This window comes from Sinocyclocheilus rhinocerous, unplaced genomic scaffold, assembly GCF_001515625.1.
Source record: "Sinocyclocheilus rhinocerous isolate Xijiao unplaced genomic scaffold, SAMN03320098_v1.1 scaffold368, whole genome shotgun sequence".
NCBI classification, from domain to species: domain Eukaryota; kingdom Metazoa; phylum Chordata; class Actinopteri; order Cypriniformes; family Cyprinidae; genus Sinocyclocheilus; species Sinocyclocheilus rhinocerous.
Window position 1 is genome coordinate 990,442 of NW_015664681.1, and position 11,991 is coordinate 1,002,432.

Genomic DNA, 11,991 nt, shown 5'->3' on the forward strand with positions numbered 1-11,991 from the left:
ATTGAGGGAATTTTAAGATGATAAAAGCATGAAAACACTCAATGACTGAGCTTTAAAAAACATTAATTTTATTTTTTCCGATTCAGTTCTTTCTTTCTTAAAAAAAAAATAAAAATTACTGACAATTACAATGAATTTTCAGATGATAAAGCTCTTTTTTCCAAATGTTTTATTATTATTATTACTACTACTCCTACTACAGAAAAGTTTGGTTTTCTTTTTTCTTTATTTATTTAAGTTTCTTATGTAGATTAATTTCACACACACACACACACACACACACACACACACACGCTTCAAGAATATACAGAGTCTTAGAAGAAAAAATCCACAGTTGAGTGAGAATATTTGATAAGCATGTGATATAAATGTCGCACTACTGTATTTCTCAGGTATGGATGGTGATTTCTTCTCTTTTTATACTTAATTAAAATAAATATTTATCATGGTTGAGTCACTGAGTGATTTATTAGTTCAAAATACTCTTTAATTTAATTCTATAATTTTCAAAATAGAGGTCCACTGGGGTAATTCTCCGAATCGTCCACATGGTGGCAATCTTTCATCTCCGTAGCCTTGAGGCTCAGTCTTCCAGTCCCTATTTAACCTCAAAGATATTCCAGACATCTACTTTAGTTATGGGACTGCAGTCATCATAAAAACAGAGTAAAAAGAGTGTAAAGAAAAATCATATCGCCGTCATTTCCACGTCAATAATCCTAGTGCTTCTTGTCTCCTCCTGCTGAAAAGCAGCCAGAGAGTCACATGGCCTTTTGTACGCGTTTCATTGGCTGATTTGCTTAAAAAAAAGCATCCGTCGTCAAGACAACCAAGAGCCGCAGTCCCACTTCACTTGTCTGGCGAGGCCTTGACAAAGTCACACAGATCCTTTTTTTACCTTCTGCTTATTGTTTCACTCTCTCCTCTCCTGTGCATCTCAAGAGTCTATAAGAGGTAAGTCAATAGAAGAGATAGTGTGCTGTTTAAACATAGATGTATATTTGCTTGAAATGAAAGCTTCTTGTAGTAAAAGCTGCAGACAGGATCACACATGATGAGGGGGTCCTGAAAGAAAATGCATGACATTTTATACTTATTTTACATGTTGCACCAGGTAAGTTACTTTTTTTTTTCTTTGCTTGTGGTTGATAAGCTAAACAAAGTATGCCATCAAAGAATATAAATGGAAGAGTTTACCTGAATAACCGTGGAGTTGCCAGTTCTTTATCTCTTGAGAGCTTTGGTTTGTTAAAAGCATTGTGCTTTGAGCTATTCGTCTGCTCATTTGTTTCATCCCGGCGTTCATCACTTTCAGACTTTATCCGTGCCATGTCTAACAAGTGCAAGATGTTCCATTGTAGATAACGGTGGCTGTAGCCTCAGGAGGGATGTGAGCCTGTTCCCCTCTCTGTCATGTAAATTAAGAGCAAACATGGAGTCATCAAGGTGGCCATGTTGATAGTGAAAGGCAAATGTATCTCTGCGGGCCTTCTCTATCGCCTGTGCAACAAGTTGGTATAATATCTTTAAATTATGAAAAGCAGAGAGTTTGCTTGTGTAGCATATGAAGAAAAAGACTTTGTATGTAAATGATTTCTGTAAGATATGTTGAGTTATATGTACAAATATGTCCCAAGAGCCCATGCAGGTCTGGAATATAATTGGTCGAAGCTTAAGTGAGTAACTACGTAAATGCTATTCAGTTATTCAGTGCTTTTGCCTGCTTTGTTTAGGGAGTTTCGGTTTACATTGAGGGTAGCTGGCCTTTCATGTGAATTGTAGTATTTTTATGGGTCATGTAGCACAACAAGTGTTTGAAACATTTCTAGCATAAATGTAATACTACTATTATCCATACATGAATTAGAGATTTGGGGTTTTAACTTTTGTTTTAGCATCAGTTGTGTTACAGACATGAATGGAATTGTTTGACTTGTTGAGGAAAGCTGTTACTTTTTGTAATGAATACTTTTATTCAGCAAGGATGCATTCAGTTAATCAGAAGTGACAGTAAAGACATTTATAAAGTTACAAAAGATTTCTATTTCATATATGAATGAATGAGTGAGGTATTTATACAACGATATAATAAATATATTAAGCAGCACAACTATTTTCAACATTGATAGTAATAAGAAATGTAATAATATGTAATAATGAATTGTAAAACTATTTCACTGTACTGTTTTTGCTGTATTTTTGAGCAAATAAAGGGAGCAAATTAAAACAATAAATAAATAAATAAAAAATCCTACAGACCCTAAACATTTGAATGGTAGTGTAAGTTTTTCGCTTAGCCAAAAATAAAAGCAAACAATCCCACAGATTGTCCTGAGACATTTAGGGATGGGCTCTTTTGACTTGGGCCAGTAAGCAATTGCCTAGCAACCAGCCAAAACACCTTATCAGCCTCATAGCAGCGTGTTACAAAACACCCAGAAGACCTTAGCAACCACATAGCAAGACTCTGGAAATCACACACAGCACCCTAAAACCATAGCATCAATCTTTGCATGGGAAAGCACCACCAATGTTTTGTTTTCCAGAAAATGTAAACATCTATTTTTTTTTAATTCTGACATCTGAACTGTTGCAGTTAGCAGATTAATGATCCCCAGTTTTACAGTAAAAACATGGGAGAATATTGAGTTTAAGATACAATACAGAACACTCTAGCAAGTTAGCAACCACTCATATGACATTGCAACACCTTGGTATAACTGCCCACAACACCTTACAGTCAGACCATTCACATTTTTTACAGGCATGTATTATATCTGGAAAGTTATTAGGAGGAAGTTATTGAGTTTATTGAGGAAGGCAAAGCATTTGATCTACGTACATATAGGAACACAATGAGCACACTATGACACATGCATGTAAATACAATGACAGGCCATTGAACTTAAAAAGAAATAAGAATAAAGTACTATGTCCTAACTAAGCCAGTTTTACAAACTGCTCTAAGATCTTTGACAAAATAATGACAGAGAACGAGAGCAGGACAGAGAGAGAGAGAGATAATGAGAGCACTATGGCTGGTATTACCTGTGGAGGGGAGGAGCATGGGAAGGCTGTGGTATGTGTCAGCATTGTGGAGAGCGGAAAGAGAGAGTCACTTTCAAGAGACGAAACGAGCAGTGCGCCATTAGTCCTTCTCCTGTAGATACAGGAAAAGCAACACCTGTTGGACACCGACATCTGTGTTAAAGTTTAACTCTTTGATTTTACATTAGACACGTTTGGGGACGGTAATTTTTTAAATATATTCAACATGATAACCAGGAAGGAGGACACACAGAAGCAAGCTTTCAACTCTAAGGTAAATATAACTTTCTGTCTAACCAGCAGGTTTGTCTAGTTAAGCTACAGACTTGACAATAAAATGTGCCAAATTTTACACAGGTGTTTCCATTTTGTCTGGAAAGGAAAGCAGCTTTAACAAGGGAAAAGTAGTTGAAATTATGTTTGGATTATGCCCTTGATTTTAATCAGTAGCAAGGAAATAGTTTATAATTAGTAGAAAATGGTTTATAGAAACCTGGTAAATAGGTCAACTATTTCTATATGGAAGAAGTCTGTTAAAATAAAAAATAAATAACTAATTGAGGTTACCAGGTTTTGCAAAACCTGCTTTTATTCATGAAAAGAAAAATGCCTGAAGGGAATTAGTCATAATGGTTTAGTCATAATTCTACTGTGTGTTATCCATGGATAATGTAGATCATGTATTTTGTTTGACGGTTGGACTGTGTGGATTGTCCGATATAAGCAGCGGCCAGGTCCTTTGACTCATTCCGTCACTTGTGTAAATGTAGACCTGCATAATGGCTGAGTAAATTATTACTTTTTTCAACTCTGGTGAGTTTTCGTGTTTGTGAGTTATGCTTAGTGGTAATGAGGATCCATTTGGCAATTGGGCTGTATTTCTTGATAAGTTTTTCTGACCATTCTGATCAACTGTTCCTTGAAAATGTCCGATCAAAGTGTGAGAAACTGAACCATTACAAAACAAGACCTTTTTATTAACTTTAGTTCAATTTCATAAATAAATAATAGAATAATACATTAATAATATAATAGAAATAAATAATTTGCAAAGTCTGGAATCCAGATTAAAAACAATAATTTCCCTTTTTGATAATTTTTTGACAGGTTCTACTGTCATGCATCTTTGCAATATGCTCATGTGCCCAACATAAACAGGGCCACAAATAGTTTACCTTGATGTTTTGAAGATTATTATTCTTATTAACACAGTGATCAATTGCTAATCTTCATGAGTAGCCTATATTATTCTCCATAATCTTTCACCTAAATCATTTAAGGAAATATCTGATTAGGGAAATTTTCATTTAAATTCTTCTGCATTTCATTCACCTGACGAAATGATGTCACCGTATTTGGATATGCAAAACAATCTACACTCCGACTGCTGCTGTTCACAAACTGTGTCAGTGAGGGCAAATGCTCGAGTTCATATAACTGAGCACCTGCAGGTGAGAATGGTGAATTGTTAATCGATGCAGTTTAAATTACGGATCTTGAAACACGAAAAGCATTAGTGATGAAATCAATGTGCGTAAAAAAAGAAAGAACAGTCTATCTGATTTATGTTCCTGCAGCTCAAGGCTACGAATCATGTCGTAAATTTAGTGGAGAGGTTGTCTCGCTCTGAGGATGGGTTGAAAGAGAGGACCACTCCCAGCATACATTTTGTGATTATTCTTTGTAGAAATTCCAGTAAATCAGAGATTCCCAACCAGGGATACACATAATCCAATGGGGATTTAGCAAGATTTGAAACATATTCACAATATCTCATCTAATTTAAGAAGTGATAATGTACAGTACTATCTATCACAGCAGTGTTAGTAGCAACCTTTAGTATCAATGAGATAGATTTTGTTAATATTTTGAAACTATATTTTCAGCTTTCATGTTAAATTTAGTTAGATTTAGTGATTTTGTTTTGCGTTTTTGTCATTTTTATTAGTTTTTATTGTTTGTAAATTAAATTTAGACTATGTAAACCATGATAACCCTGTAACACAGACTTTTACTTGAATTCAATTCAATTCAAGTTTATTTGTATAGCGCTTTTCACGATACAAATCGTTGCAAAGCAACTTTACTACTAGTATTTTTTTTTAATAGTAGAGTTCTTTTTACACTTTCCTGTTCCTTTTTCATAAAATTCGACTGGAATCCTTTAGCAGGAAAAGCAAGGTTGATGCACCTGTAATGCTGCATACCTAAGGCGTCTGACTTTGTTTGGCGATACTATTTACCTGTAGTCGTCAATGAACTCACTCGAGAGGGAGAGAGTACACTCCTCGTTTTGCACACAATGGGAAGGTTTAGATATGCTGTTCTACGTAAGCAGGCCAGTTTCACCCCTTTAACACAAGAAACCTAATGCCTGTGAGACACATCCCTGAGCCTGGTTCTGGCTGGTTCACATAACAAATGGAATTCAGATGGTTTAAACATTTTTCTTGGTTCTCATGGTTCACTGAGTGAGAATGCCATCAACATACAGTCTCTTATTTAGTGTAGGTGAACTCTCAGATGACATTTCAGGTCAAAAAAAGAGAGTCTCCTATAGGTCCTTCAGCTGTCAAACATATAGAGGTCGTATGACCACAATGGAACATCTGTCATCATCAGATGGAAGAAATAGCATGACACCTGTATTTCTAGTTTGCCATATGGTTCTAGTAGCATGTGCCCTCCTGGGTACTCCTGTAAACTCATGTTGACAGGGAAACATGAGAAATGGGATGTTTTTCCCAAGCATATTTGCGTTTCACACCTTCAAAAACATCATATTCAAACAACTGACAATTCAAACTTGAAACGTGAATATGATTTAAAGTGTAATTCCTGATGCCGGTTCATTACTAGTTTTCTATTTCAACACATAATGTGTTACTCTAGTAAGTCGAGTCAGTTAGAACCACTGAATCTTTGATGTTCCTGCTCATGGAACTGGTTTAGGGTTAATGGTTTTAAATTTCAGGAGTGGAATGTTTCAAACTAGGCTGATTTCATGGGTCTCCACACTTCACGGCAGATTTGTGTTTAAAAGACAATGGGAGAACAGAGACTGGTATCTACTGCAGGCCTGCTAATGGAGGTGGATGGTGTATGATTACAGTCACATCATCAGATCTGCTACAGACAGCTAGGAAGTTGACAAAGCTTGCTGAGTAAAAACTTTTTAAATAGTTTTCAAATGTATAAATGTGCTAAGATATTATATTGTTAATATTTATCTTCTTTTTGTATTTTTTCTTTTATATAGTGAAGAGGAAATCTTTAGCTATGGCACTGTGTGAGGAACTCACTATTGACATGTAAACAGAACATTTCACTTTACCTGTGTAGTTTTTAGAATAATCTGTGGATAACATTGCTTAGAGAGACTTCCACGTTTTACTTTACAATATAAATGATACACGATCATGTCGCAAATGTGAATTCTGAAGCTACAATAAGGACTACTGTTACCACAAGGAAGCAGGTTTACATGCTTGATGAATCAAATGACTATTGTGTATAGCAGTAATAAAAACGGAACTGAAAGCTACCGTTGCATTAATGCATTGTGTTTACTGTAGCAAGTATTGTACGCTAATTATAAGGCAGTACATGATAATATACCAATAATACAATGATAATAACCCGGTAATCATAACACCTGCTTACCCGAAAATGTAATGTTTTTCAGTACTGTTAATGACACATACAGTAGGAGCAGTCATATAATTATGACAAAGATAACACAGTTAATTTGCAGGTTCACACAAAACTTATTTTGGGTTCCACTCCCTGTGCTGCTTTTTTAATTGATTTTCTATGTAAAGATGTACTAGATGGACCGTTGTGCATGAGCATTGAGCACATTTTAAGAATGCATTTCGAGACCTTGACTTCTTTTCCATTCATTAGTGCTGCAGCTCTGCAGTTGCACACAACCTGATCTAATGAGAAAATGTAGCTATTTTACAAGGTGGCAATTTCGTAAGAATTTGTTCGGAAACATACAATTTTTGAAGAAAGGTAAGTCTGAAGAAGGCCCACACAAAACCTCCCTAAACCTAACGTCAGTGGGGTGTAAGCAAATTATACAAAAGCATATGAATGAGATCGAAAAAATGTACACAAATTAGTCTCCAATTTGCCAAAATGTTCAATTGTTATGAATTGCCAACAAGAGAGTATGTTGGTTGCATAGCTAATGCTTTGCAGTGTATCACATTTTAAAAGCAAAAACACATAAAGACTAAAATGTACTGCTTTATATGCGAGGGGATAAAGAAAGAAGGTAATTTCTGACATCACAGTTTACTAATATTTTACAGCTGATGTGTGAAAGCTGTCTTAAAAATAATCAATGTCACTGTGCTGAAATAAGTCAATGATTACATTTAACATAGGTGTGGCTTAATCAAGCCAAAGACATGATATCTTTGCTATAGTAAAGCATTATGAAATACAAGCCATAAAACGTGAGCTATGTTCTGTGGACAAACAAGACAAACAACATATTTGTCTTAACTTTTCCCCTTATCTCTTATAATTATTGCCGTTTTGTCAAATTAAATGATCTGGTTTGACAGGCAGAAGTGTTGTGACTGTGAGTACAGTACACACATTCTTTGAGCATGTGAGCACAGTTTCAAGGTTTGCAGGAATGTGAAGGTTGGTTAATGATTGCCTCAGGAGTCAATATGCAGGTTGAGGACACCAGACACTCTCTAACTCACCTCACAGAGCATATTTAAAAACAAACAGCCAGTTTAAGAGTGTCTTCAAACCTGTTAAGTTGCCAGAAGCAGCTTGAATATCAGCGCTTCCCTAAAATGTACATCAAAATCAATGATAACTTGCAAAATAGGGCTGATTGCTGTTGTCAGAACATGCTCAAGGGCAGATATAATTTGATCAATGACTTCTCATTAATGTGTTGGTTGAAGGAGTTTATTGGCTTGCGTTGCTGACGTTTTCTTTAAAAATGTGCCTGGTTCATTTACAGTCTGGATGAAGTTGAGAACTGAATAAAATCCTCATGTTCCTCATTTTACCATGCATGCATACTTCTAGGGAAATGTGGTGTCAGGTTAAAAGTGATCATGCTCTTTTGAACCATGTTCTTACAGTTACATGATGTGTGAATCTTCATCACAACACATCTTTCTGATGTACTCTAAAAACATTATCTAACAGTAACAATGTTTTAATACATTATGGCATTCATTGGTTTAATCCATGGCACACTTTGCCATTATCTGACTTGTAAAGCAGCATTCCTCATAATCGAATGGCAAAACATTTGGAGTGTGTTTTTGCACTGTCTCTTGTTATAGTTTCGGTTAGTTTAGTTAGTTTAAACTATTACATTTAAGTAAAAGTTGCAATTTTCACATCTGAAGTACCAGAATCTGGAATGTTCCCAGTTTAAAGTGTGACCTGAGCTACTTAGCCTTCATTTAAAAAAAGGACCCAATAATGAAAATTCTGTCATTGTTTACTTATCCTTACGTCTTTCCAAACCTTTAAAGGGGTCCTATTATGCTCTTTTACAAAGTCTTGATTTTGTTTTGGGGGTGTACTAGAACATGCTCTCATGCTTGGTGGTTCGAAAAACACATTATTTTTCACATAATTTACATTATTAAAATCCCTTTCTCGGCTCGATTAGTTCCGGCTTTGATGAAGGTCCGCCTTCCGAAAAAAAAATGTGTTGTGATTGGTTAGCTGTCAGAGGTGAAAAGGTGAAAAAAGGTGAAAAAAACAGCGTTTCAGGCGGTCGCGCACCGGACGAGAAGCGCAGCGTCGCGCCACGTCTTTAAAATTCAAATACATTATTTTCTATGAGTAGGCACACCGGCGACGCCGTTCGGCATCTGTCCGCGGTGCACAGCTACGTCGTGTTGTACTTGTAAGAATTGTTCTAGACCAGCGGAAAATGTGAAGCTACAGCACAGCAGCTCTTCTTCTTGGTTTTCTCTGATGCACTAACTCTGCAGCTAGTTCATCGTCAAGTCTCAAATGAAGATTTTTGTAGTGAAACGTGATAGATTTCTGTCCCTCCATGGAAAGTTCATGCAACCAAACCGTTGATGTTTCAAAATGTTCATACAGACATTGCGAATGTAATCCATGAACCAATGATGTTTGCAAGCAAGCAAGATTGTACTTCTGTTTACCATATTTCATGTGCTGTATGTTTGTGCATTGATCAATATTTCCATGTGAATAAAAACCTATATTAAATATTCATCATATAAAGCAATTGTGTACCTTCAGAATACTTGTATTAAAACCCATTTAAGACATTTTACATCTACACTGGTTTTTCTATACATATTGCAAGGCTTTTTAAAAAATCTCCCTCGAACATAGCAGAGTATGATAATCGTTTCTCAGCAAGCATTTTAACAATCAGTGCCTGACAGTTCACAACTGTATTTTGGTGGTTTTCTAAGTGCAGTTATTCTCTATATTGTAAGTAATTGTTCTGTACTTTAATTGTTGTATCTGTTCAGCAGATCACTGTCATGTAGAGACGCTCCTTACTGACTTTCTCACAGTCATGGAGCTGAAGGTGTGGGTGGATGGTATTCCACGTGTCGTTTGTGGCCTATCAGAACAGACATCTTGTCAGGATGTAGTCATTGCCCTTGCCCAGGCTATAGGTAAGTTATTGAGCCTCTCTCTGTTTTGCTCTTTGAACAGCTAGTGTGTTTGTATTTTAACGTTCGCTCTTAATGTGCTCTCCAGGGCAAACTGGTCGTTATGTTCTTATCCAGAAACTGCGGGATAAGGAACGGCAGCTTGTGGCCAATGAACGCCCATTGGAGTCCCTGGCTAAACTGGGCCAATTAGGCAATGAAGTGCAATTCATCCTACGGCGCACCGGTCCCATAAGCAGCGAAGCCTCAGACCAAGGTCGAGCCCCACAATTACCCAGACCTCCAGATCCAGAGCCCCTCAAACTCAAAGAGCCAAAAAAAGCTCTTACTTTCAATCTGGGGCCCTCCACATCACCCCGAACTCGTGTAAAACAGGTTGAAAAACCACCAAGAGACTCCCAAGCACGAGGGGTGTCCCCATCTCCGCCCTCGTCTCTTGCCCAAGCTGGTCCATCCAAAGACACACTTTATCAGCAGATACTACGACAACAAGGGCAGCTACAGTCTCTACAGGGACAGGTGGAGTCTCTAGAGAGGGAGCTGAGCATTTGGGAGCGGGCTCCTCCTCCAACCCTTTCCCCTGACCTCCTTAAGGAAATGGACCACCTACAGCAGCTTTTAGGGCGGAACGAGACAGAGTTGGCCCACGCGTTGCACTGGGAAAATGAATTTCAGTCTGAGGTTCAAAGAGAAAAGGACATTCTACGGCAAAAAAATGAACTCCATTTAGCTCTGGACAAACACAGTCGAAGGTTGCATGACACAGACAACCAATCAGAGCAGCTAGAACGAGATATCAAGCTGCTTTTTGAAACCAAGAGAAACGGTGTGCTTCAAGCCAGACCCAGTGTTGAAGAATCTGTAGTTATAGCAAAAGAACAACTGGACAACCATCAGCATCACAGGGCTGAACTGCAGGCATCAATTGAAGAAATAGAAAAGGAGTTAAGGCTGGCAGAAGAAGAACTGCAGGTCTGCATTTCTGTTTTTATTACTAGTTATTATGTAATTGCCATATCATTATTGTTTGACTAGAGGTTAATCTTTTAATACTCATTTGTTTATTTATTTTCGCGTATGAAACATTTAAACGTGCATAATCAAACCTAATCAAATAATCAAATGTTTTCTCTCATAAAATGTGAGATAATATTGCAGACACTATGGGCTCGCTGAGTGGGCAAGTACTAGAGTATCCAAAAAAGGACAAATAAGTTATACGCTGCAGCCTTCTTACCTGGTAAATAAAAACAGCATGCCAAAAGAGTAGTTTGTCCATAATAGCATCTATTATCGACAAACATAATTTAATAGCATCTGAAAAACAGTAGGTGAAAATTCCCCGGATGACTACCTCTTTTGAGATTCTTGAGTGTGCTTTCGATGGAAGCTTTACTATCCCTTGAGGTCACATGACACGGCCAACGCAGATGTTGTAGGCTTCGATTTCATTCATACTACACACATTCGTACTATATATCCACCTTATTTTGCAACATGGAAGTAAAGCCATTTTCTGAGAATGTGCGAGACTTCAGATTCATTGACCACTATATAGAAGAACTGTAGTACAAAGTGTACAAAGTGTAGTAAACATGCCTTTTTAATGTCCCTGAAGTAAGTTCGTTGGTGTTATTATTACTGTTGCTATGTTTTGTGTTGCTAGACTTTTGGACCTGTTTTGCCCCCGTAGTCCTTCCTGTGTTTCATTATTTGGTCATGTTCCTGTCCTCGTTTAGTTTGATTATGTTCCATTGATGTCACCTGTGTTTCCCTGATTGCCCTGTGTTTAAAAGTCCTAGTCTGTTCAGTTTGTGTTTGTGAGGTCTACTTGTTTCTACGTGTGTTTGCCCAGCTCCTATTGTGGATTATCCCGTGTTTTCATCATTAAAGACTGTGAATGCTACTCCGTGTCTCCTACGTTCTTCCTGCAGCAGCGTAACGTGACAGAAGACCTGACCAACACAGTTACCTCTGTGTTTTCCCCTCCGTTTGTTTTCTTGTTTTTTTCTCAGTGTTTTTGTTTCCGTTGTGTTTCTTGATATGGATCCCTTCTTCCGCCTGGAATTCCTCCTCCGGCTGGAGCAGGGGGACAGTTCTCTCGAGGACCATACAAGACTGGTTCGGCTGTTAGCTAGCATCACCAGCTACCCAGACGACGCGCTCTGCTCATTTTATGACGCGAGCTTGAACACTGCGATCAGAGCGCCGTCATCCGAGGATGGTCCTCGAGAGGATTTCATCGCCTTCGTGGAGTGGACTCTGGCGAGAAACGGGTCGCAATCCACCA

The 11,991-nt window shown here is 37.6% G+C and overlaps 1 protein-coding gene across 2 annotated transcripts in view; it reads left to right on the forward strand.

The window, feature by feature from the left end:
• The first annotated feature begins 3,117 nt into the window (after positions 1-3,117).
• LOC107730267 (ras association domain-containing protein 7-like) overlaps positions 3,118-11,991 on the forward strand; it is a 16,997-nt gene continuing 8,123 nt past the window's right edge. The window contains exons 1-3 of one of the 2 annotated variants that reach the window (XM_016541048.1): positions 3,118-3,322; positions 9,555-9,704; positions 9,790-10,673. In XM_016541048.1, coding sequence (XP_016396534.1) covers positions 9,602-9,704; positions 9,790-10,673 — 987 coding nt within the window. In that variant the 5' untranslated portion in view covers positions 3,118-3,322; positions 9,555-9,601. The remainder of the gene's footprint in view (positions 3,323-9,554; positions 9,705-9,789; positions 10,674-11,991) is intronic. The other variant, XM_016541045.1, reaches the window with a different exon arrangement.